The sequence below is a fragment of the Dermacentor albipictus genome, chromosome 4, assembly GCF_038994185.2.
Source record: "Dermacentor albipictus isolate Rhodes 1998 colony chromosome 4, USDA_Dalb.pri_finalv2, whole genome shotgun sequence".
Taxonomy (NCBI): Eukaryota; Metazoa; Arthropoda; class Arachnida; order Ixodida; family Ixodidae; genus Dermacentor; species Dermacentor albipictus.
Genome location: NC_091824.1, coordinates 21,349,670 through 21,377,367, shown reverse-complemented (window position 1 = coordinate 21,377,367; position 27,698 = coordinate 21,349,670). Strand labels below are relative to the sequence as shown.

Here is a 27,698-nt window from a genome sequence, read left to right as displayed (position 1 = left end):
GCTGACTAGAGAAAAACAAAAACAATGGTCGCTCGCAGCCATCACTGTGGGGACTCGAAGGATTGCACTGCGTTCGCTTGAGCGGAACCTCTCCGGAAAGTCTTGTCTCGCCGGTGTAGGATACTGAGCAGTATGCGTATGGTTCTTAGAGGGACCAAGCGTCTCATGTTTTCTTCGGTATTCCTTCTGTAGCCCCATTAGGTGCCCAAAGTAGGCATTCGATTCTGGCCAACATACTTTCCTAAGCGTTCTTTTTTTCATTTCGGTGCCCCCACCCCACAGAAGAAAAAAAAAACATTGTTGCAGCACAGCGAAATCTCGCCTGGTGAAAGTTCGATTTACTTACTTATTTTGCGGCAAGTAATGGGCGACGGGACGCTTCAGTTGCCGGATACGTTTATTATATTGTTGCGATAGCAATTATATGGACAAAATTATATAGGCGCATTCCTGCCGTCGCTGTCGCACTCATGTTTTGTGTAAAGTTCAAAGGGTGATAACATCGTGACCGCGCGGTGCATGCTGTATGTGCGAGTGAAAGCGTAGAGGGGGGAGGTGGAATGGGTCAGCCGACGATGGTGACTCAGTCTTGTGAGCGCAAAGGAGAAAAGCGGGGAGCAAGCGCGCCGGGTTCCATTACGTGCGATACATCGGTGGGAGTGGATTGAATGGGGCGGAATCTAGGATTCGGTGAATCTATAAATGCGCAACCTGTTTATTTGTTTTGTTTGACGTATTATATACATTTACTTTTTCTTACATACCTAGACTCATTGGAGGCTTATACTTAAATATCTTGTTGCGAGGTTTTGTGTATACATGCAGTGAACTTTGTTTCCAGTGACACTTTTTTGTCCTTTATCATGCCGTATTTTCGCATTTGTATATCCCATTGTATCTATGCATTTCTAATGTACGAGGGCGAGTCAAATGAAAGTGAGCCTACCCTAACCGCGCAATAATGGTTCGGTTGATTATCTGCGAGGCATGCGCGTAGGAGAGCGGCATGTCTCATTTACAAAAGTGACACGCAGGTGTGAGGATAAATGTTCTTTAACGCTATCATACACTGGATTGGATATGGTTGCGTGACATAATGGACACTTCAAAAGTTGAACAGCTGGGTGTCACGAAGTTTTTGACAGCCGAAGGTGTTTCCCAAAACGAAATTATACGCCGTATGGCTGCCGTGTACGTTGAACATTGCATTTCATTGGCCACTGTGAAGCGTTGGAGCTAACGGTTCAAAGACGGGCGAGAAAGTTGCAAAGACATTCCAAGACCGGGACAAAACCATCGTGCAATCACCCCCTCCCCCCCTCCCCCCAAACACACACACAATTTCAAAGGTTGATGAGCTGATGAGACAAGAACGGAGGATAAGCATCGATGAACTGGCAGACCGTCTGAACATCAGTCGCGGTTCGGGTCACGCCATAATTTATGAGCACCTCGGTTATCGGCTCTTGTGTGCGCAATGGATCCCCAGGATTTTGATCCACCGCGATAAGACGGAGAAGTTTCGCGCTGCCTTGAATCATCTGATCCGGTATCACAATGAGGATGATGACTTCTTGTTTGCAATTGTGATCGGGGACGAACCATGGTGCCAGTACTACGAGCCTGAAACTCGACGGCAAAGCTTACAGGGGAAACATTCGAATTTACCACACCCAAAGAACGCAAAGGCCTTATTTCGACCAGAAAGCTGTTGACTTTTTTTTCGATCGTCAGGGGCCATTACTGATAGAATTGGCTAAATCTTGAGAGGCTATCAAATGTTTCCGATATTGTGAAACGCCGGAACGGCAGGGTGTTGCGATCAAGAAGAAACAACGTGGAAAATCGACGAATGGGGTCATGTTGTTCCACGACAATGCCTGTCCCCACGTCGCTGATGTGGTTAATACAAAACTGGCAGAGTTCAAGTGCGGAACGCTGCAACATCCGCAATACAGCTCAGACCTGTCACCTTGCGACTTTCACATTTTGGGCCAACTAAAAAAACAGCTCAAGGCAACCAGATTCGTGCCGGACGATGACGTGACAGAGTCAGTTAAGCAACTTTTTGAAGCAGCAACCCGAGGAGTTTTATAAGACTGGAATCACGCGACTCGTTAGTCAATGGGACAAATGTCTAAATTCTCAGGAAGACTACTTTTAAATAAAGTACCCCGTTTGTCATATATTCGCATTGGCTCACATTCATTTGACTTGCCCTCGTATATCTTGCAGAACTCCTGCTTTTTATACGTGCTCTCCGTCGCGACTATAACTTCGGTGCACAGCTGCTCCTGCGTGTATAATACATTGGAACAAACGACAGCGTGATTTTGATTTTTCACTGGCCATTGCATATATACAAGAATCTAAACATGATTCTTGAATCACAAAGTTTCATTAACATATTTATCCTCACCTTGTTAATTTCATTGCCTTTTCATTTTTCATATCAGTGGCATGCACTGCTTTCCTGGTTTCGAACTGATATAGTTCTAAAGTTCGTGTGATATTTCCTTTACTTAATAAATAGACGAAGTATCTGGAAGCATTGATATCAGTTATTTTCAGCACAATTTCTGGCACATACGGGTATATTCTTTTATGAAAAAAATACGTTTTTTACTTGTTTTGACAGTGCGTAGCGTTCAAGAATTTGTTTGCAGCATTTTTGGTATTGGCAATGCAGTTATTACTGATACAGTTCTAAAGTTCGTGTGATATTTTCTTTACTTAATAAATAGACGAAAAATGTGGAAGCATTGATATCAGTTATTTTCGCCACAATTTTTGGCACATACGGGTATATTCTTTTATGAAAAAATACATATTTTAACTGTTTTGGCAGTGCGTAGCGTTCAAGAATTTGTTTGCAGCATCTTTGGCATTGGCAATGCAGTTATTATTCATGTATTTGATCCCTCGAGAAATTGTTTAGGAGGAAGCTGTAGCTCGGGCCCAATCCGACGCGTTTTAGTCAAATACATGTAAAACGCAGAAACGCTTTTGTGAGATAATCCTGCAAATCGCTTTTATTGAAATTTGTTGCATTTGAGAGTGAAAGTTAAGTCCTAGTGTCTGTTGGAAACATAACTTCGCTTTAGAGCCTGAATTTTGTCTAAATTATTTTGAAAAATTCGTGTTTGAAAAAGTAGAAGCACGAACTAATAGCTATGCGTCAAGCAGAGATATTGCGGTTCTGTAAACGGCATCTATTATAACAGTCAAAGCGGACAAGTTTGCTATGTCAATTTGTATCTTACGTGAATCGGTTACGTTGTGTACAAGGATTCTGAAAAAGCCGTATTTCCACAATACTGAATTTGTTTTGAGATTCATGTGTAACATATCTATTTTGTCCGCCGTAGATGAACTGTTAGATGCAATTAAAAGAATTGTGATATTATTTTTTATTGCTGAGTCACAGAGTTTTGAACTTCCTAGTTTCGTTTTCTGAAAATTTGCGATTTTGGCCAACTTTTAATAAAGAATCGACCACCTAAATGAAAAATTCGACAGCAGCAGTCACTAGAATTAAACTTGTTTTAAATGCAACAAACCTCGCCAAATTTGGAGCAGTGGTTGCAGGGAAAAACGAATTCCCCTACTACATGTATTTGAACAGGAGCACCCGAGCTAAAGCTTCCTTCCTCTTAAGGAGGAGGCCGAGCTGAAACGTGAGGCCCCCCGAACGAAATTTCTGGCTATGCCACTGCATATCGCTTATTGTCGCTCACAATAGCCTGTTTACTTCGGTGGAAGTATATATAACCTGTAGCCTAAACGCATTAAGGTTGGATTGTGAACCTCTCGCAACTCGCCCAAAGTGCGGAACACATGCCTCGCAGGAAACGACCGAAGCGAAACAAGCATCCAGAAAAAAATGCGACCAGTGATACGGGCAGAGAAGCTGAGCAGCCACGGAGGCCTCCATCTGAGAAGCTAGCAGCTGCCGGTCGAGCGCGCCCCGAATAAAACCTACCGGTAACCAAGCATCTCTCTCAAATTTCCTCCGTGATGTCGACGCGAGTGGTGACGTGTTGGGCCGCCACTGTGGCTTCACACAGCATTCGCCCGCTATGGCTGGCTGCGTGACGTAATGCTCCCTCCTATTTTTTTCCTTCCTCCATGGTGCTAAAGCCCCTGAATAAAAAAGTAACGACTGCCTCTGAACTTTGCCGCTTTGTCTGTCGACTGCCACGCCTTCGGAGAGTCGCCCCTCCTATTGCTCGAAGCACCCTTGTCACGTGCTAGCGCTCGTTTTTTCCCCCTAGCAGACGCCGGCGCCATTCCCGGGTATCGAAATCGAGCTTCGGTTGGTTTCTGGCGGCAGAGTTTTGGCGGAAAGCGTTTTGCTCGCGCTGGCGCCATTTACATACTGCGACTTTGCCTATGCTATGTTGTGCTTATGGATGCAACAACCGAGGAGACTAGGGGAGGAAACTTTTCGTTATTCCATCTGAAAGAAGCAACGCGGCTCGCCGAACTATTTGGCTGCACAGCTTATAACATGCGCGGTGCCTACGTCATTGTGAGGAAAATGTCCGTTCATCAGAAGTTACTCGTATTTTTCCGGACGATTTTTTTGAGAAGCGCGAGCGTCTGCAGCCTTTCTTCGCGCTAAATAACGTACGGCATGGTTGTAGCTGGAAATGTTCACTCGCTGCTACGAAAGCCGTGCTTCATGTTGTCATAGCCTCGCTGTTCATGCTTCTGGTTTGACAGGCTTCATTATGATGTTCCGCACATTGCTTCGCGCACTCGTTTCATTGTAGTTTAAACCGTTGCTGGGCTCTGACACCAAAGCTGCGCTTCGTATGTTAGTTCAACCCGCCGTTCAGAGACGTGTGTTGCCTGCTGAAGTGATGCGCATTGCTAGACGTTTTTTTGTTTGATTGTTTGTTGGTTTGTTTGTTCGTTTGTTTGAGTTGGACTTTGCTAACGAACTCGGAGACTAAAACGGCGGTTCTCATCGTTTAAGCCCACGCTCTTCATGCTACTCGCGATGCAGGTCTAGCTTTTATGTAGCGCGCATTCGTGCACATATTTGTATTTGCGGGGTTGTTAGCAAAGTCGGCAGTTACTGAGCCTAGGCACAGTAACGGCAGATATATTTTGAGTAGGTGATATCTGCACGCATAATAATTCAGAATGTAGACATCTGCTAAATACAGTCCAAATTATATTGATTTCAATGATGTCGTGCAAATGTAGGCTGGTTGAAACATTTTTAACGCGGACAGATCCGGTAAAAAAAAAAGAAACCTCTAAAGAAGGCGCACGCAATACCCAGACCATTTTCAACGTTCGACGTTGATAAAGTTGTTATGGCCACGCAGACAGTGGGCTGACATATCAACAGTTCTATTCTCGAAATTATTTGAGAAATGTCCCCCTGTATATTGTATTCCGTGCGTTGTACCATTTCTGAAAAAGTCGTGCCATACCAAATCTTAGTTTATTCATCTTAGCATCACTTCACTGAAAACGAATTTGGAAGCCACATCCTTCAGAATTACGGCATCAAGAAATTATTGCCAGACGCATTACCAGGCGTTTTCGCAATACGAGCAAACGCGCCTTCGACAGGATATGTTATGGAAGTAGTACACCACCATCGGTTCATATAAAGCCTAACCACACCTCTGTGTTTTAAAAAAGTAAAAGATAAATACCTACATACGAAGCGTATGTTCGAATTTCTCTTGGCGGCGTCCAAGTTCAAATGAAGCTGAACAGAAGGCGCTGTTCGAAATAAACACTCCGTTAGCTCGCCTGCGCACACCACCTCCACCGTTGAAACCGCAATCGAAGTGATCGCAGTGGAAAGAACTTCGATAAGGCATTTCAACGTGGATCCCGGCAGTTATTGGAGTGACTCATTTACGAACCTCTGCTGTCATAAACGCAACAACGAAATCCCTCAGGCCCGCAGTGCACGGCGCACCAAAGGGGGGAACGTTGGGCGGGTCTGCTAGCTGTACCCGACCGAGGTGCCACCACTGTCGGCGCCCGGGAGGAGCCGATAGAAGTGCCGGAATGTGAGGAGGAGAGGAGACGTCTTACTTTTAGATATTTTAGGGGCTTTAGCGCATTTTAGTAGTGTCCCTGCTCCCGCAGGGAGCATATAGAGGATCACTAACGCATGCATCTTCCGTATTTATTCCACCGTAGTCTCAGCGGTCCACCCGGTGCCACAAAGGAAGAAATTCATCAAGACGGGACACTCGGCGAAAGCTGTCCATAGGAAACATGTCACGGCTAGTGGTAATCCCATCCGTTAGTTGACGCCTGTTTCGGGAAAAAAGAATGCCGAATGAACTTACAGACAACGATTTATTTTTTAATTCTTTCCTTCTAAAACTAAAAAGTTTTTCCTATGAATGAACTTGTACTTTGAGACTTATTTTTTTGCGTTGCCTAGCAACAAGCTAACGACACGCCAGGTGTGACAGATGCATTCGTCATGTGCCAGTCACACCAACGAAGGCAGCGAGGATGGTCGCGTATGTGAAGTTTGCCTGTCCGGCGACCCGTCTGTTTTGGATGAAGCGTTTTTGTTGGGCTCCCGGCGTTTTCTTGCGTTCATTCTGCACTTCGACGTGGCACCACAGCAATATTGGACTACGGCAAGGTGAGAACTTTTGTCTGACAGCCTGCGACGCATTTCAAGCAATTTTGGCTTTTACGGCACGGAACCGAGACATTTGACGCAGTCCGCGAAAAACAATCCGCCCGCACTGGCGTGCTTAGTTTGAGTTAATGACTCGTACTGGGAGATATTTGCGACGCTTTCTATGTGCGCCAACATTATTGTAACTTAGTTTGGTCGTCTTTGGGCGTGCTCGCTGAACCCGGCTTTGTGACCCAGTTAGTCAGAAGCACCTCGGCCGTGTGACGGTTTCGCCTGTACTGAATGTTACCGGGTCAAGTTTTGCAGCTTTCTCTCACCCACAACATTATTATAACCAATTCAGTTACTTCTTTGAGTACTTTTCACGCACAGTGGCCACGCCTGTCGTTGTGACGCAGTTAGCGAGAAGCAGCTCGGCCGTGTGCCGCACTTAGTTTTGCGTGTACTGAATCTTACTGCGACAAGTCCGGGGCGCATGCTCTGACCTCCAAAATTACTGTAATTTGTTACTTTTTCGAATACTCTTGAGGCACACTCGCCGGCCCAGGGGTTGTGACTCAGAAAAAACAGCAAGCAGGTCGTGGTGACAGCTAGTTTGGCATGTACTGATATTAGAGAAGTTTGTGACGCTTTCTATGGCTTCACAACATATACATTCTTTCGACACTCACACTTATCGAAGACACGACGAGCGATTGCCGAGAGTGATAAAACTGGAGTATCTTGCTTGCGCTGGCAGAACACGTAAAAGGTAATGCCGAGGATGTCAAAAACCAAGAACTCGAAAATGTTGTCTTCTGAACTACAGAAAACAGGCTTTGTACCCAGGAATTTCTCTTGAGTGCGAGTAGAAGGCATTCTGCGAGCGTCTAGCATGGTCTGGCTGAGAGACTGTGTTGTGGCCACGTTTGTTGATGTAGCCTACGGTCACCATGTATGTAAACATTAATTGCTTTTGTTTGTAGTGTAGCCTATTCACCACCTTCGCACGTTTCCCCTATACGCGCAGTATTCCTATAAGGTGTAAATAGCAAAATGACACGTGCTTGTAATTAACTTTCTTCAGCTTATGCTGTACGGCGGAGCTTCGTACGGGAGTTACTGCTGCTTACCTGGTGCCATGACGTTGGATGAACGCACAAAAAGCCCGGAACAAACATTTATATTGAGCGAAAAAAACATTTTTGAATTTACAAGGTGTCTTGCGTCTACTTTATGAAATTGCACGTGGCACAGATTTGATGAACGCTTGAAAAGATCGTTCGCAATCATTTTAACTAAATAAACGATTCCGTACTAATACATCGCGCGAGTGAGCGGCAGAAGTCAATAAAAAAAAAAACACTAGCGTTGCGCGGGCCACCAAGCGTTCAAAATCTGCGCACCCAAATTATGTGGTTCAGCTGTTAATCCCATCCGCTTGGTGCGCTACAGTGAATTCGGCTGCCGGGCTCTGTGGGAGTATCCGCTCTCGGTGAACGTCTTTCTCTATGCCGGTACCGTAACTACTCGCTTTCGCTTGATTGACTGGTTATTATATTGCGCGAGTGAAGTAATTATGGTCACATTGCAACAGCGACGGTCTCTCTGCGCCATTGAATGCGAGTACAGCACTACGGACACCTGGTTTGGGAATGTTTCGGAACATGCAATACAACGCTGGCTTCGCTCTATTTGATGCCACACAAGCTACTATAATATGGCGGTCGCGGTCGGTGGGACTGACTAAATGCACCAATTTCAATTTAATATATGTGCTGTCGAAATCTACGCGCCAGCGATGAGCTCTGGATAACAATAAGAGATCTGGAAGGCTATGACTACATGCGTAGGAAGCATTTTCGAATACGGCACATGCCATTTTAATTAGAATGATGAAATGTAGATGTTTCTGCGTGCTAGAACCCAGACATTAACACGAGGCACTGCGCCGTGGAGGTCTCTGGGTCAATTTAGAAAACCTCTGGTTTCTTAACTAGTACGCAATGTACGGTGCACGGAAGCTTTCTTGAGCTTAGCTCATCATAGCAGCTCATCTGGGAGCATATGTGTCTAGTTCAATTGGCGGGCCATTGGCGTTTTAGAACCTATGAACGCATGCGACCCTTCCAACGCGCATGGCCATGGGCCATGCTTAGCTCGACACATCGGTCTGAACTAACGTTGACAACTGTTATCCTTACGAAAGTCGTGAAATTCTCGTCATCTCCCGAACGGATGGTGCCCGCATATTTTAGTCGCGCTCTAAAACTGCCGTAGCATCTGGGCGCCAGCGCTGGTTCCCAAAAGATACCGGGCTACCGCGGTGGTTCATGAAAACACGTCATAGACGCGATGTCTTATATACAATCCATTTCCAGTTTGAATGCGCGCTTAGAGTCTAGGCTTTTGCCTTCCGTAATGACCATTCTACTCTTAATTACAGTGGTAAAATGAGAATGACTACATCATGACCCATTTAAAGGAAAAACATTTGCAATTAACATTGACGTCCCGTCTTCTGCATGGGGCCGTACTGTGTGGGTGCAAGGTGTCGTGGTGAACAATTTGTTGTGTGGCCTGACTTGCCTGAAGGATAGATTTGCCCTGGACGAAAACCATGCTCTCGACGGTTAACGAAATGATGACGGGAACCGCGTATACCAGCGATAGCTGCAACATCCCGTCGAGAGGGTCTTCATGAAGGTCTTCAGACACGCCGCCGAGGTCGAGTTTCAAAGACGCCATGAAATCTCTGATGACGTGCAGCTCCTGCTCTGCACTCTTAGAGAATTTCAAGCAGGATACATACAGTTTCCTCCCCCAATTCGAGGCGCGGCGCATGGCCCGATTGGCTCTCTCGAGAACAGGCTTCGTGGTGTGCTTTTCGACAAACTCGTTCTGCATATAAAAAGAAAGATACATAATTTAAGTTATGAATTTTCAGGCATAGGAGGCAGCGAGAGAAGAAAAGTTTGATGAACCATACAGTCATCCATGCTTATATTCGAAATATCTAAGGAAACGAAGTTTCGCCATGTGTACGGGCAAAACTCAGTGTGTGCATGGGTTAATTTCCGTTCATCCAATAAATTACCCATTCAAGTGCTCCGGAGCATTATGAGCATATTTTATAAACTGCGCAGAATTTTGAGAACTGCCACAGTGGAAGTACGTATGCGAGGAAGACCAACTTCATCGAAGTTAGAAAATGACTATCACGGAAAGGGGAGTGGGCATCGAATCCTTCCAGTAGCTTGCTGCTTGAGCTAATGCACGTGAATGTGAAGAGCCTGCATAAACACTAGGATATGTTAAAAATTAACCTGCCTAGAACATTGCCATCAACACATATTTTTATTTTAACAACCTATTAGCTTAAAGTACTAGTTCGCTCATATTGCACATACTACACCGTCTGGTTTACGGTTACTCTTTTTGTCCAAGGAAAACAAGAGCTTGCGTCGTATTGGTGTACATGAAAAGTGATTGGCATTGTGAAAGACTGCATTTTATTTTCAAGATGTTGAGGTGGTTAGTGTAATAATGACCGAGTCAGCTCTGCAATTCACAGTGTGTGATGTTAAGAGGCCACCAAGCACTAACATAAGTGTAATTTTAGATGAGATCGCAAGCTTCTTCAAAAATTATGCCGAAAGAAGTGTCCTTAGGTTGACTGGTGATTTTAATACAGACATTTCTGCAACAAATGAGCTGCAACATCTCATTACTTAACACTTTTAGCTAGGTATGGATTCGAAAAGAATATCCAAATTTATACGCTCGAGTAAATTATTGGTGTTGGTGAAACAAGGTCGTGTGCTGGCCATATAAGTACAAAATATGTAAATATGATTCATTTGGCTCTGCTATAGGGAAAAAGTATCGGGCCAGTACGTTGTCGCTATAGCAGTTTCAGGAGATGCTGCTGTTTTATTCGAAGCAAAATATGTTCGGAATTCTAATGAATCAGACAAACATCTAAGAGCTTTTAAGTGGGATTCGCTAACATGGCACAGCCACCTAGAGGCTTCCGAACTGTTTGCAGAGGCCTTTAGAGAGATCTACCGTTACCCCGAAAAGAAAATAAAGCTTGAAAGGAAAAATTAAAATAGCCCATCGATCGATATAGAAATAATGGAGCTTACCGGAGTTGACAACAAAGTTCGTAAAAAAAGTGAAGATAAACCAGAGTATGCTTTTGTAAGGGAAGAAATAAGGGGAACGATAACATAACACTAGCTAGCAAGTGCTCTCACAGACAATTTTCAGCTTGCAGCCGTAATACCGGTAAAACGTGGAACTTGGTCAACTTTACAGTAGGGAGACATAGAAAGCAGAGTATAGTTGGTACTCTTAAGGACGCTTTCTCGCTGTTATACGCTATCCAGATCACGAATGATTTTTACAACCACTTTATTAAGTCGGTAAAGAACATCACAAATGGGCGCATACCAGTGCATCTCCGAAACATTACGTACTCTAGCATTCATTCTGCTTTTCTGTCTATGGTTCATAAAGCCCAATTATGAGATATAATAAGTTCCATCAGGGGCGCTATAACGTAAAACTATTCCAAACTTTTCTATTCCAATTCTGCTATCAGCCCTCCACGATTGGTCAAAATCTTTTTTTCGACCACCCCCACTTCACCTGTCTGTCACGCAACGTCACGAAAACCGCGATACCTCCCCATCTTATATGATGTGTACACACTGATTATGCATGATTTGACAAAAAAAAGCAAAACAGTTTTTTCTGATTCGACCCCTTTCCGCCATTAGCCCTCGGCTATTGGTAAAAAGTTTTCGGGCTGCAGCCACTTCCCCTGCCTGTCACGCGACGTCACAAAACCGCAAGAACTCACCACGTCAAAGTGACGTGTACGCCATAAAGATGCATTAATATGCCGAAAAAAACTGAATTTCCTTCGGAATAGCCGCAGGCTGCCCCGTTCCAAAAGGAATAGAAGATGGCTGCCACCGATCGCTCAGACGCTGGCTACTCGCACCTGCCGGAGAGCATGGGTGTATTTGCGTTTAAGAAAACTTCCTGCGTGGCCGTGTAACGTTTTCGAGCACTTTCGGCACGTTTACCCCCTCATTCTGCCAACTCTTCTTTGCTGAGGATCTGTTTTAGCGTTATTCTTGAGCTTCCGTTGCATGCCGCCGCGATTTTCGACCAGCCACCGCCAGCTAAGTAAGCTAAAGGCGACCAATCGTAGACGCCGGCACCACCCTTTTCATCCGGTTATCGACTTTCAGTGGAGTGGCTCGGCCCCATCGAATCCCTCTCCACTTGAGCGTTCTCCTCGCCTCTTCTCAACCAATTAGATACGACAAGTGTAGGCAATGTTATTTGTTTTTCAAGCAAACAAAAGTGACTTCCTATGAACGAGGAGGGCGTTTGATTGGTCTGTTCAGACAACTCTGCGGGTGACCGCCCCGTGCTTGCGTTGGTGGTTACACAAATTTTACGTCACGAGATTGGAATAGAAGCATATTGGAATAGTTTTATGTTATAGGGCCCCAGCTTAACAAACTATCTGTGTTTTTATAATCATGATGAGTGATATAGCGGCGAGTTTCGATGTGCTCAAGTGAGACTACCTTACATCGTAAATGAAAGATTAAAAACTGGCCAGCTACATAAAAACAGAAAGTTAGCATATTGAGACCTATTTATAGGCAGGGATCTCGAAAGCTTTATGAGAATTACAGACCAAATGAAATCGTTTCCTTGTTGGCAGGCATGCTTGCAAAACAAAAGCGCATGCTAAAATAGCTTCAGTTTGTGAAATTTTTAGGCTTATTTACCCAGCAGTGTTTCGTTTTCGCTTAGACAGAGTACCACAGGCTCGTTGGAAGTTTCCAATGACCACATTACGAAATCAATAGAAACAGAGTTCTCTTGACTCTTGTCGCTCACTTACAAGGAGCATTTGACACATTAGATCATGAACTGTTACTCTCAAAACTTAGCATCTGTGGTTTCAGAGGCCCGTAATACTCATGTTTTAAAAATTACTTCACAGGCTGACAACGATGGGTCCGTGTAGCGGAGTCGTATAGCTCTTTGTTTTGCATTAAGCCAGCTGTGCCGCAAAGATGTGTTTTGGTGTCACTCTTCTTTAATGCTTATACGAATGATCTTCCTTGCTTACCACTAAATTTTAAGAAAAATATTTATACTTATGACGTGGCTGTGGTTATACAAAACAAATTTTGTCACACAGCGGCTCGAGTAATACAATATAATGTGCATAAACACTTATATTGGTTCGCTGCGAATTAATGTTTATTGATAAAGCTAAGTCTACCTTTTCATGAAGTAACCGAGGAACATCAAGTCAAAATCACCGAGTCGTGCCCTGTCATCATCGACCAACTAGACCGTTTCCTAGCAGGTAGCAGTGTGTTGGGAAGTGGAGAAGCGCGCCACAACCACGTACACGGGTTCGATTAAAGGGGTCGGACTGAGAAACTGTAGCCAACGGACGCGCAGTTGGTTCGTTCCTTACACCCGTTTAAAGTCGACGACGGATTTCTCGAGATAGATCAATGGGTCAGCAATGTCTGAAAACTCTCTCACAAACGTCCTGTAAAAAGCACACAGGCCAAGGAATCCGCGCGCTGCCTTCTTGTCAACGGGCCGCGGGAACTTAGCGAGCAGCTGTGTTCTCCTAGCCGGGACGGACTCCAGGTTTGCTGATGACGTGGCTGAAGAGCTGTAAGATGTATTGCTGGTGTTCCTTATTGTTCCCCCACATATGACTTGTTTTTAAAGTATGAAATCCTGCCAATCTATAGTTTATACAATTATAGACTTTTAATGATCTATAAACGCTCTTCACATAGTGATGAACATTACATTAGTTATCTGGCAAAACTTGAGAAAAACACGCATATCCTGCAGACTAGACATAAAGAAATTTGGTTAGTGCCGACGCCTAGGGCATATTATACAGAGCAGTCTCTTTCTTATACTGTCCCAGTATTATTAAATAAATTAAACAAAGAATTGTTTGACCCCTTTCAGCATTCGAGTGATGTTATTAAGCGATTTTTTCTTAGCAAGATTACGTAATGTTGCACTCAGTTTAAACCTATACCTGTTATTATTCTTCTTTTTTTTCGTTTCCCTATGAGCACTTATTTGTTTTTCTAATACCTATGTTTGTGCTGCGATTCATAGCGCTGTTTTTACAAAGTGTTTTGTTATTTTGTTTCAGTGTTTATTTGGAAAATTGAAAATCTCTGTCTGTACTGTACTGCCAAGTTGATAAAGGGGGCAGGACCTCTGTCAAGCTTACGAGCTTTTAGTCCTGTCTCCTTCTCTCTACAAGAGAAAAATAAAGACTGAATTGACTGAATTGAATTGAATTGAAGTTGTTCATAAGCGAAACGACATTCTTCCGGCTTCAGGATGAGTCCAGATGACTTGATCCCCACTAATATTGTCTGAAGCCGCCTCAGGTGATTGTAGAAATTTGTGGCCAATACTATAACGTGATCTAAGTAGACGAGACAAGTCTGCCACTTGAGTCCCGCCAAGACTGTGTCCTTCACACGCTGGAGCATTGCAGGCCCCGAACAAAGACCGAATGGCATCACGTTGAACTCGAAGAGGCTTGCGACGTGATAAACGCTGTCTTCTCTCAATCCCGCTCGTCGACTTCAATTTCCTAGTATCAATTCTCGAGATCCATCGATGAGAAATACTTCACGTTGCACAGCCGGTCCAATGTGTCGTCTATCCGTGGCAGGGGATGTACGTCATTTTTCGTGGTCTTGTTCAGCCGGCCGTAGAGTGTCCTTCAATAATTACTAGAGGGAACTTTGTGCTAATATCCACAGGAACTGCAATGGTGGTGGCTCAGCTAGCAAGGGAATTATAGGAAGCATAGGCGGACAGTTTTGATATTGCCAGGGGCTGGAACCCGACCAGCTTTGTGGAGCCCGCCCAGGTGCATATATATATATATATATATATATATATATATATATATATATATATATATATATATATATATATATATATATATATATTATATTATATTACCGAGACCGATCAAGTTGTCCAGCGCTGTTTATTCCACAAAAGGGAACACCCGCAGCTCACGCGCGAAGTCGAAGAAGAGCGAGGACGATGATGGCTATATACAAATGAAAACGACGAAGTACGTTAATAGCGCTTACACTAACTTCCCCCCGTCATGGAAGCGGCCAGCCTGGCCGCAGATTAGAGATTATCTAAACGGGCAGTGAACGGCTTCATCCGCGACACATGAACAATTTCGGCATTCCGGCGGCGCCGGTCAGTGACGGAGTGTACTGGGCGGACGAGATAGTTCACTGCAGATGTTTGCTGCACAACGGTGTATGGACCAATGTGGCGTGGAAGGAACTTCTCACAGAGGCCTGGGGTGCGGACTGGAGTCCAAAGCAGGGCTTGGTCTCCTGGGTGAAAACGTAGGTCACGGCGTTTGTTGTCGCAGTAACGCTGGCGCTCCACTTGGGTCGCTTCTGTGCTTTGCCGGGCGATTTGACGGCAATGTGCAACTCGGGCAGCAAAATCTTCTGGAAGCGACGCGTTAGGCGAAGAAGGTGTGAAAAATAGTTCTCTATAGAATACGGTGGAAGGAGATCGTCCATACACAAGGAAGAAAGGGCTGTAGCCGGGAGTCCGTTGAATAGCAGTATTATATGCGAATGTCACAAAAGGAAGAATTTGATCCCAGTCAGTGTGGTCAGGACGGATGTACATGGAAATCATGTCAGACAGCGTACGGTGGAAGCGCTCAGTAAGGCCATTGGTTTGCGGATGATAAGTAGAAGTAGATTTGTGGACGGTATTAGTGGCTCGAAGAACTTCCTTGAGAACTTGTGAAATGAACGCCTTGCCACGGTCACTGAGAAGAACGCGAGGAGCCCCGTGGCGCAAGACGATGGCGCGCAAGAAAAAGTCGGCGACCTCAGAAGCGGTGGCGGATCGCAGAGGGGCAGTCTCGGCATATCTTGTTAAATGGTCGACCGAAGTGACAATCCAACGGTGACAGGAGGGTGTCAACGGCAAGGGACCATATAAATCAATGCCAACAAATTCAAAAGGTGCGTCCGGGCAAGGGAGAGGTTGTAGTAAACCGGCAGGAGGGGATGTCGAGCGTTTGCGGTGCTGACATGACGCACAAGAGGCAATGTATTTGGCCACCGTGGTGGATAGGCCAGGCCAGAAGCAGCGGGTCTTTATGCGGTCGTAAGTCTTGTGGAAGCCTAAGTGGCCAGCCGATACATCGTCGTGAAGTGCCTCTAATACCCGCAGGCGAAGGCAGCGAGGTAGAACTGGGACCCACCGGTGACCTGTTGGGTGGTAAACGCCGCGGTGCAGCACGCCATCTTGAAGGCGGAATTGTCGAAGTTGGCGTCGCAAGCGGCTGTTGGGTGGTTCGGTGAACCCACTAAGGCGATCCATGAGAGCTCGACAGTAGGAGTCGGCCCGCTGAAGCGAGACGAAATCAGAGCGTGATGAAAGCATAACCTGGTCCAGGGGCGTTATGGAGAGTTGGTGGGAGGCAAGCGTATCATCGGAACGATGAGGTTGGGAAGACGATGGTGCGTTACCGGGAGAGAGTGAGAGTGGGCAGTGAGACAATGCGTCTGCATCATGATGGCGTTTTCCAGACTTGTATGTTATAACGAAGTCATATTCCTGCAAGCGCAGTATCCAGCGTCCTAAGCGTCCTGACATGTTTTTCATTGATGACAGCCAACACAGAGCATGATGGTCGGTGACGATGGTGAAGTGGCGGCCGTAAAGGTATGGGCGAAATTTCTGAATCGACCAAACGATAGCCAGGCACTCTTGCTCTGTAATGGTGTAGTTCCGCTCAGCTGGAGAAAGTGTTCGGCTGGCATATGCTATGACTTGCTCTTTAGATTCTGTATTACGTTGCAGAAGTACTGCGCCAATACCTTGTGCGCTTGCGTCAGTATGGAGTATGGTGGGGGCACGATTATCGAAGTGGCGAAGCACTGGTCCGGAAGTAAGATGCCGCTTAAGAGCTTGAAAAGCCGACTCGCAGTCGCTAGTCCACGTGAAAGAGGCACCGGTAACCAGGAGCTTGTGTAGAGGAGCTGCTATTGCTGCGAAGTTGCGTATAAATCTACGAAAATGTGACGCCAAGCCGAGGAAACTACGTAGATCTTTCTGTTGCTGGGGGCGAGGAAACTGAAGAATGGCACTAATCTTTTCGGGGTCAGGCTGGATGCCAGCTTTTGAGACGACGTGACCCAATACTTTTATTGTTTTGCTTGCAAATTTGCATTTTTTTGTATTGATTTGGAGACCAGCATTCGCAAGGCGCTTGAGAAATTCGTCTAATCGATGAAGATGTTGGCTAAAGTCAGACGAAAAGATGACAATATCGTCCAGATAACAGAGGCATGTCTTCCATTTTAGACCACGAAGGACGTTGTCTATCATGCGCTCAAATGTGGCAGGAGCATTACAAAGGCCAAAAGGCATCACATTGAATTCATAAAGGCCATCCGGTGTAGCGAATGCGGTCTTTTCTTTGTCAGTCTCGTTCATCGGAATTTGCCAATATCCTGATCGAAGATCAAGGCTAGAAAAATACTCCGCCCCTTGTAGTGTGTCCAAAGCGTCGTCAATTCGAGGTATTGGATATACGTCCTTGCGTGTGATCTTATTGAGCGCTCGATAATCCACGCAAAAGCGAACTGAGCCATCTTTTTTCTTTACCAGGACCACAGGAGACGCCCATGGGCTAGATGAAGATCGTATTATCTTCCGCGCAAGCATGTCAGCAACCTGTTGTTCATGACCTTTCGTTCGGACGGCGATACACGATAGGGGCGTCGTCGTATAATAGCGGAACCATCGGTTTCGATGCGGTGTGTAGCCGCAGGAGTTTGGCTCAACACAGGGGAACAGCTGTCGAAACAGGCTTTGTGTTTTGCGAAGACCACCATTAGGGCTTCGGACTGCGCGGCTGTTAGATCAGAACCAAGAACGGCTGGAGGAGGGAAAGGATCATCCAAACCTGAGGCTGGGGCTGGCGATGAAGAAGGGCAAAGCGCGACTAGAGAGATAGGTTGAGTGTCGGCGAGGGTTGCCACAGTCATCCCTTTGGGCAGTATCACTGGATCTGGGGTCGTGTTGCAAGCAGACAGAAGGGCGCGGCCGCGTGAACACCGGACGAGACAGGTGGCAATGAGAATTCCGCGAGAAGTACAGCGGGAAGAAGGGGCGACTAGGGCGTCTCCGTCGGCGATCTGACTGGATGCTACGGCTACAACGTCTTCGTGACCAGGACGCAGGACGTAGTCGGCAGCGATGGTCAAGTTCACGCATGAAAGTGAAGAGTCCGCAGCAGGTTCAAGCCCTGTATCCGTGATGTGGACAACTTCCTCTCTACAGGAAATGACGGCTGAAGCAGAATGCAGGAAGTCCCAACCCAGTATAAGTTCATGGATACACGTTGGAAGGATGATAAACTCGATGTGGTGGCGTATGCCGTCGATGAGAACACGAGCAGTACACTGTCCGTCAGGGTGAATGAACGCATTATCAGCACCACGCAAAATAGGTCCAAGATAAGGCGTTTGTACTTTACGGAGCCGGGAACACAGATCACTCCGAAGAACAGAAACGGCGGCACCGGTATCGATGAGAGCTGACGCGGGAACACCTTCGACAGTCACAGAAAGCATGTTGGCCGGGTGAACAGGAGGAATTTTTGAAGACCGATAAGAAGCAGTTTCCCCTCCAAAAACTCCAACAGTTAGTTTTCCGAGTGCTGGTCGACAAAATGGGAAGTGGGGGGAAGCGGTGATGTAGAGCGCCGGTAAGGGGATGGAGAACGACGTCTGGCCAAACGGGAACTAGGAGGCAGACTGGGAGCAGCTGGTGGAGATGGAGAACGCTGTTGCGGGGACGAGTACGGTCCGGGATAGTAGTCGTCTGATCGGCGAGTGCGGTCTCTTTCGTGCTCAGCATAGCCTCGCCTTTCATCCTGCTGGTGCCGGCGGCAGAAGCGTGATATATGGCCGCGTATACCGCAGTAAAAACAAACTGGACGAGGTGGACGCCACTGAGGGTACGATGGCGCAGCAAGTGCTCTGGTTCCCATCGAAGCCACATGGTCATAGGAAACGCCAGTAGGCACGGAAGGCACGGTAGGGGTGGGTACGAAACAACATCCGCGTAGGTAGGTGTGGAGCGCGCTACCGGTGCAAGATGCGTCGTGGGTGTAGTCATCGCTGTCAACTCCTGCTTGACGACCTCGCGCAAGTCGAAGGCGGGGGTTGGGGCGCAGGCAGCAGGTGGACGCCTGAGGTCTTGTAGTTGAAGCTCTTCGCGGATGATGGTGCGGATAAGAGCACGTAGATCTGGAGAATGGGGAACCGGAGGATCGCTGCTGTCATGTGGAAGACGAATAGACTGCAGCTCGTCGAGGCGTTGACACGTTGAAGTGATGTCTTGGACAGAAGCCGGATTTTGCACGATTAGGGCGTTGAACGCGACAGGCCCAATGCCTTTTAAGATGTGGCGCACGCGTTCGGCTTCCGTCATGCTAGGATTCGCACGGCGGCACAGAGCCAAGACATCCTCTATGTATGAGGTGTAAGACTCTTGGGGAAGTTGGCGCCGCGTTCCCAGCTTCTGTTTGGCGACTTCTGCACGGCCAGACGAGGAAGCGAAGATTTGCCGCAGCTTCGAGGTAAACGTGGACCAATCCGCGATGTCGGATTCGTGGTTGAAATACCACGTCTTTGCAACACCGGTCAAGTAGAAGGCGACGTGCCTCAATTTCTGGGTGTCGTTCCACATGTTGCAAGAACTCACGCGGTCGTAGTGGTCGATCCAATCGTCTACGTCATCGCCGCGGAGTCCCGCGAAGACAGGGGGATCGCGCTGAGGGCTCGTCACAGTCCAAGCGGGCGCCGCAGGTGGGGTCGTCTGTGTAGTAGGGTTAGAGGCGCCGGAAGGGCCGGGGTTGGAAGTGTCCATTGTTGTAGAGGTAGCTGGGTGCAGGCGGCGACCGGAACGGAGCTCCAGGGAGGACGGAAACGCGAGAGGACGTCGGGATCTTGACGTACCTCCACCACTTTATAATACCGAGACCGATCAAGTTGTCCAGCGCTGTTTATTCCACAAAAGGGAACGCCCGCAGCTCAGGCGCGAAGAAGTCGAAGAAGAGCGAAGGTGATGATGGCTATATACAAAGGAAAACGACGAAGTACGTTAATAGTGCTTACAATATATATATATATATATATATATATATATATATATATATATATATATATATGCTATAAAACCGAGACCGATCAAGTTGTCCAGCGCTTTTATTCCAAAAGAAGGCGATGCCCCAGCTCAGGCGTGAAGAAGAAGAACAGGGCAGATGATGATGGCTATGTACAAATAAAAACGACCAAGTACGTTAATAGTGCTTACACTAACTTCCCCCCGTCATGGAAGCGGCCAGCCTGGCCGCAGGTTAGAGATTATCTAAACGGGGAGTGAAGGGCTTCATCCGCGAGACGTGAACAATTTCGGCTTTCCGGCGGCGTCGGTCAGTGACGGAGTGTACTCGGCGGACGAGATAGTTCACTGCAGATGTTTGCTGCTCAACAGTGTATGGGCCATAGTAGCGTGGAAGAAACATCTCACAGAGGCCTGGGGTACGGGCTGGAGTCGAAAGCAGGACTTGGTCTCCAGGGTGAAAACGTAGGTCACGGCGTTTGTTGCCGCAGTAACGCTTGCGCTCAGCTTGGGTAGCTGCTGTGCTTTGCTGGGCGATTCGACGGCAATGTGCAACTCGGGCAGCAAAATGTTCTGGAACGATGCCTTAGGCGAAGAAGGTGCGAAAAAGAGTTCTCTGTCGAATATGGTGGAAGGCGATCGTCCATATAAAAGGAAGAAAGGGCTGTAGGCGGTAGTCCGTCGAATAGCAGTATTATATGCGAATGTCACAAAAGGAAGAATTTTATCCCAGTCAGCGTGGTCAGGACGGATGTACATGGAAATCATGTCAGACAGCGTATGGTCCAAGCGCTGAGTAAGGCCATTGGTTTGCGCATGATAGGTAGAAGTAGATTTGTGGACGGTATTAGTGGCCCGAAGAACTTTCTCGAGAACTTGTGAAATGAATGCCTTGCCACGATCACTGAGAAGAACGCGAGGAGCCCCGTGGCGCAAGACGATGGCGCGCAAGAAAAAGTCGGCGACCTCAGAAGCGGTAGCGGATCGCAGAGGGGCAGTCTCTGCATATCTTGTTAAATGGTCGACCGAAGTGACAATCCAACGGTGACCGGAGGGTGTCAACGGCAAGGGACCATATAAATCAATACCAACAAATCCAAAACGTGCGTCCGGGCAAGGGAGAGGTTGTAGTAAACCGGCAGGAGGGGATGTCGAACGTTTGCGGTGCTGACATGACGCACAAGAGGCAATGTATTTGGCCACCGTTGTGGATAAGCCAGGCCAGAAGCAGCGGGTCTTGATGCTGTCATACGTCTTGTGGAAGCCTAAGTGGCCAGCAAATACGTCGTCTTGAAGCGCCTCTAATACTAGCAGGCGAAGGCAGCGAGGCAGAACTGGGACCCACCGGTGACCTGTTGGGTGGTAAACGTAGCGGTGAAGCAAGCCACCTCGAAGGCGAAATTGTGAAAGTTGGCGTGGCAAGCGGGTTCGTCGAACCCACTAGGTGATCCATGAGAGCTCGACAGTAGGAGTCGGCCCGCTGAAGCGAGACGAAATCAGAGCGTGATGAAAGCGTAACTTGATCCAGGGGCGTTATCGAGAGCTAGTGTGAGGCAGGCGTAGCATCGGAACGACTTGGTGGGGAAGACGACGGCGCGTTACCGGGAGAGAGTGAGAGTGGGCAGCGAGGCAATGCGTAAGCATTATGATGACTTTTTCCAGACTTGTACGTTATAGTAAAGTCATATTCCTGCAAGCGGAGTATAAGCGTCCTAAGCGTCCTGACATGTTTTACATTGATGGCAGCCAACACAGAGCACGATGGTAGGTGACGATGGTAAAGTTGCAGCCGTAAAGGTATGGATGAAATTGCTGAATCGACCAAACGATAGCCAAACACTCATGCTCTGTAATCGCGTAGTTCCGCTCAGGTGGAGAAAGTGGTCGGCTGGCATATGCTATGACTTGCTCTTTAGAGGCTGCATTACGTTGCAGAAGTACTGCGCCAATATCTTGTGCGCTTGAGTCAGTATGGAGCATGGTGGGGGTTCGATTATCGAAGTGGCGAAGCACTGGTGCGGAAGTCAGATGTCGCTTAAGAACTTGAAAAGCCGACTCGCAATCGCTAGTCCATGTGAAAGAGGCATCGGTAACCAGTAGCTTGTGTAGAGGAGCTGCTCTTGCAGCGAAGTTGCGTATAAATAGACGAAATATAACGCCAAGCCGAGGAAACTACGTAGATCTTTCTGTTGCTGGGGGCGAGGAAACTGAAGAACAGCACTGTTTTTTTCGGAGTCTGGCTGGATGCCATCTTTTGAGACGACGTGGCCCAATACTTTTGTGGTCTTGCTTGCAAATTTGTATTTTTTTGTTTTGAACTGGAGACCATCATTTGCAAGGCACTTGAGAACTTCCTCTTATCGATGAAGATGTTGGCTGAAGCCAGATGAAAAGATGACAATATCGTCCACATAACAGAGGCAGTTCTTCCATTTTAAACCACTAAGTACGTTCTCTATCATGCGCTTGAATGTGGCAGGAGCGACACAAAGGCCAAAAGGCATCACGTTAAATTCATAAAATCGGTCTGGTGTAGCGAGAGCGGTTTTTCTTTTGTCAGTCTCGTTCATCAGAATTTTCAAATATTCTGATCGAATATCAAGGCTGGAGAAATACTCCGCCCCTTGTAGTGTGTCCAAAGCGTCGTCAATTCGAGGTATTGGATATACGTCCTTGCGTGTGATCTTATTGAGCGCTCGATAATCGACGCAAAAGCGAAGGAGCCATTTTTTTTCTCTACCCGGACTACGGGAGAAGCCCATGGGCTAGATGAAGGTCGTATTATCTTCCGCGCAAGCATGTCAGTAACCTGTTGTTCAGTGACCTATCGTTCGGACGGTGACACACGATAGGGGCGTCGTCGTACTATGGCGGAACCATCAGTTTCGATGCGGTGTGTAGCCGCAGGAGTTTGGCTCAACACAGGGGAACAGCTGTCGAAACAGGCTTTGTGTTTTGCCAAGACTACCATTAGGGCTTCGGACTGCGCGGCTGTTAGGTGAGAACCAAGAACGGCTGGAGGAGGGAAAGGATCATCCAAACCTGAGGCTGGGGCTGGCGATGAAGAAGGGCAAAGCGCGACTAGAGAGATAGGTTGAGTGTCGGCTAAGGTTGCCACATTCATCCGTTTGGGCAGCATCACAGGATCTGGGGTCGTGTTGCAAGCAGACAGAAATGCGCCGCCACGTGAATACCGGACGAGACAGGTGGCAATGAGAATTTCGCGAGAAGTACAGTGGGAAGAACGGGTGAATAGAGCGTCTCTGTCGGCGATCTGACTGGATGTTACTGCTACAACGTCTTCATGACCAGGACGCAGGACGTAGTCTGCAGCGATGGCCAAGTTCGCGCACGAAAATGAAGAGCCCGTAACAGGTGCAAGCGCTTTTTCATGATATGGACAACTTCCTCTCTACATGAAATGACGGCTGATGCAGAATGTAGGAAGTCCCAACCCAGTATAAGTTCATGGATACACGTTGGAAGTATGATAAACTCAATGTGGTGGCGTATGCCGTCGAAGAGAACACGAGCAGTACACTGTCCGTCGGGGTAAATTAATGTAATAATAGCACCACGCAAAATAGTTCCAAGATAAAGCGTTTTTACTTTCCGGAGCTGGGAACACAGATCACTAAGAAGACCAGAAATGGCGGCACCGGTATCGATGAGAGCTGACGCGGGGACACCATCGTCAGTTACAGGGAGCATGTTGGCCAGGCGACCAGGAGGAATTTGTGAAGACCTATAAGAAGCAGTTTCCCCTCCAAAAGCTGCAACAATTAGTCTTCCGAGTGCTGGTCGACAAGATGGGAAGTGGGGCGAAGTGGTGATGTAGAGCGCCGTTAAGGCGACATCTGGCCGAACGGGAACTATGAGGCAGATCGGGAGCAGCTGGAGGAGACAGATAACGCTGTTGAGGGAACGAGTACGATCCGGGATAGTAGGCGTCTAATCGATGAGTTCGGTCTCTCTCGTGCTCAGCATAGCCTCGTCTTTCATCCTGCTGGCGATGGCGGCAGAAGCGAGATATATGACCGCGTATACCACAGTAAAAACAAACCGGACGAGGTGGACGCCACTGAGGGTACGAAGTGCTCTTGTTCCCATCGAAGCCAAATGGTCATAGGAAACGTCAGTAGGCACGGAGGTCACGGTAAGGCTGGGTAGAGAAGCAACACAGCGTAGGGAGGTGTGGGGCGCGCTACCGGAGCAAGATGCGTCGTGGGTGTAGTCATCGCTGTCAACTCTTGCTTCACGACCTCGCGCAAGTCGAAGGTGGGGGTTGGGGCGCAGGCAGCAGGTGGACGCCTTAGGTCTTCTAGTTGAGGCTCTTCACGGATGATGGTGCGGATAAGAGGACGTAGATCTGGAGAATGGGGAACCTGAGGATCGCTGCTGTCATGTGGAAGACGAATAGACTGCAGCTCGTCTAGACGTTGACACGTTGAGGTGATGTCTTGGACAGAAGCCGGATTTTGCACGATTAAGGCGTTGAACGCAACAGACCCAATGCCTTTTAAGATGTGGCGAACGCATTCGGCTTCCGTGATGCTAGGATTGTATTGTATTGTATTGGGTTTTATGGCGCATAAGCGACTTAGGCTATCATGCGCCAAACACATGGTATAGCTTATTTCAAAATTGGGTATCCTCAGCGAGGTCCTTGTCCGGACAAGGCCTCTGAGGAGCCCAACAAACCAAATGAAGACCTCAGTCTTCTTCTCAAAACTGAGAAAACGGGTGAGGTGCATCATAAGATGCGTGAAAAAACCGGGTAATAATTTTTAAGATTAGTAGTTCTGTGATACGTTATATTTCGTTTAGGATCGCTGCGTCTGTTAAAAAACTAAAAACAGATGAAATTTCTACTAGTGGGTTATCTCCTAAAAGCAGACTGGGATGGAAGGGAATGCGTTCATTGTAAAATACAGTAAAATGTTTTTTCCTTAGCCGTTAGAGTTGTGTGCACGAGAATAAAATGTGATTTACAGTGAGTTCATCTCCACATTTCTCACATAAGGGTTTGTCTTGTTTTGTCAGTAGAAAGTTATGTGTTAGGTGTGTGTGTCCGATGCGCAGGCGGCATAAAATTACTTCTATAAAACGTTCCTGATGCCTGCATGATCTCCATTCTCCTAGAATAGGTTTTACTAAATGTAGCTTGTTATTTTCTTCGTTATTCCATGTACCCTGCCATTTTTCTTTAAGCTTGTTTTTTACTAACTTCATGCAATCTGCACAGGGTATATTTACAGTACTGACATTCTTATGGCAGGCATGAGCGGCGCACGCGTCAGCTCTCTCGTTGCCTCTAATTCCTTGATGGCTTGGTGTCCAACAAAGCTTAATTTCATGTCCTTGCGTTTGAGTGGTGATTAAGTTATGGATTACATTTCCTATTAAAGGTTCCCTTGCGTTTCTGGCTTTCAGTGCTGTGATTGCACTAAGCGAGTCCGTGTAGATAATGCTGTTCTGAATGTTCATCTCGACTATTTTTGATACAGCCACCAAAATGGCATGACATTCGGCTGTGAAAATTGACGCGCACTGAGGCAACCTGACTACCTTTTCCCATTTATCTTGCACTACAGCACTTCCGACGTAAAGTGATGTTTTAGAACCGTCAGTATAAAATGCTGTGTGTTCTTTGTACTTTTTGTCTAGCGCCAAAAATTCTTGTATTAGATGTTCACGTGGAGTTTGCTTTTTATGAAATTGTGTCAGTGTGTAGTCACCTACACTGGGAAAGGTGTGCCAAGGTGGTAGTGGTTCGTGTCTCTGGGCAACATCGGGCAGTGTGTCTAGAATACCTAATTCCTGGCAAATTTCTTCAAATCTGAGAATAAGGGGTCTCGTCGCATTCGGTTTGTTGTTAAAAAGCTGCTTAGACGGGCACTTCGTAACTATGGAGTAGCAGAGATGTTTTGGTAGTGAACGGGTTTTTAGGACTTATGCACATGTGAGCATAGCTCTTCTATCTGCGAGGGCTGGTTCGTTACATTCGACATGTAGGCTGTTTATGGGTGATGTCCTGTATGCCCCACTTGCAAGGCGCAGACCTGAGTTATGAACTGGATCTAATTGCTTCAGGTAGGACGGTCGAGCTGAGTTGTATACTATGCACCCATAATCGAGGCAAGAGCGAACTATACTGCGGTAGATGTGTAAAAGGCAGGTCCTATCAGCCCCCCAGCGTTTATGTGAAAGCACCTTTAATATGTTTAATGATTGGGACGTTTTCTTCTTCAGGTTTTTTATGTGCGGCAAGAAGGTCAGTTTTCTGTCGAAAGTGATGCCCAGAAACTTGTGTTCACTTTTTATCGGCAATTCCACTTCGTTCAGGTATAGTCTAGGATCTGGGTGTAGGCCACGTTTGAGTGAAAAAAGGATGGCCACTGTTTTCTGTGGGGAGAACCGGAAGCCATTTCGGTCAGCCCACGTTGAAAGTTTATTTATTGTTAACTGCAGTTGTCTTTCGCATGTTGTTATGTTTGAGGATGTGCAAGCTATCTGAAGATCGTCGACATAGATTGAATACATGATTGACCTTGGGTATATTTTACTGATCGAATTCATTTTAACAACAAAAAGGGTCGTGCTTAAAACACTCCCTTGGGGCACTCCATTTTCTTGAATGAAAATTCTCGACAGGGTTGAACCGAGGCGTACATGGAATGAACGGTTTGACAGGAAGTCTTTTAGGCAGTTCAGCATCCTGCCACGAATGCCAAGTTCAGCCAAATCCTGAAGAATTCCGTGCCTCCAGGTTGTGTCATAAGCTTTCTCTAAATCGAAAAAGACAGCGAGACATTGTTGTTTGTGTATAAAGGCTTCACGGACAGTATTTTCAAGACGAACCAGGTGGTCTGTTGTGGAGCATGCCTTTTTGAAACCGCACTCATGGACATCGAGAAACTCACGGACTTCTAGCACGAAGGTTAATCTCATATTCACGATACTCTCAAAGGATTTTGCGAGGCAGCTGGTGAGCGCTATGGGCCTGTAACTACTGGGAGAGGTTGGTGGTTTTTCGGGCTTTAAAAATGGAACGATGATGGCCTTCTTCCAGGCTTCGGGTAGTTTACCCGATACCCACACCTTATTAAAAAAACTTAAGAGTGCTTCTATGGCAGGTTCAGAGAGGTGGGACAGCATTTGATAGTGTATTCTGTCAGGGCCGGGTGCGGTCTGTTTACCAGCGGACAAGACTGTGTTGATTTCATGAACTGTGAATAATTTATTGTATGGTTCATTTGTATATCCACTTGTAGGGAGTCTTTGTTTCTCGGCTGTGTTTTTGTACGTAAGAAATGATTCTGTGTAGTTTGATGAGCTGGTAACTGTTGAAAAATATTCACCTAAAATGTCTGCCTGTTCTACGATGTTTGTCTGTTTACCAGGGGCTGTTAGAAAGGGAAGTGTGAAAGGGGAGTATTTACCATCTAGCTTTCGTAACATCTCCCACATTTCTTTTGATGTGGTTGAGCTATTTATGGAAGTCACGTAATTTTGCCACGAAGTCTTTTCGGTTCTACGACGGATATATCGGGCTTGTGCTCTTGCCTTTTTAAAGTCTATGAGATTTTTCTGCGTGGGGTACCTTCGAAAGTTTCCCCATGCTTTGTTCTGTTTCTTTTTTGCTAATCTACATTCTTTTGTATACCAGGTTTTGTGGTTTTGTTTCACCACTCCGGAAGATTGAGGTATGGCCAGGAGCGCGGCAGAAATAATGTAGTGTGTGACAATTTCATTAAGTTCATCTATACCTAAATTATGTAGATCTATTTTTTCTAAG

General features: G+C 46.7%; 1 protein-coding gene across 6 annotated transcripts in view; it reads right to left on the bottom strand.

Annotated features, from left to right (window-relative positions):
* The window catches only part of LOC135915139 (endothelin-converting enzyme 1-like), a 105,467-nt gene that overhangs the window by 46,658 nt on the left and 31,111 nt on the right, over positions 1-27,698 (bottom strand). For 3 of the 6 annotated variants that reach the window (XM_070538019.1, XM_070538020.1, XM_065448140.2), the window contains one exon: positions 9,203-9,514. The exons of 2 other annotated variants lie outside the window; for them this stretch is intronic. In XM_070538019.1, the coding sequence (XP_070394120.1) occupies positions 9,203-9,514 (312 nt within the window). The remainder of the gene's footprint in view (positions 1-9,202; positions 9,515-27,698) is intronic. One more of the 6 variants, XM_065448141.2, reaches the window with a different exon arrangement.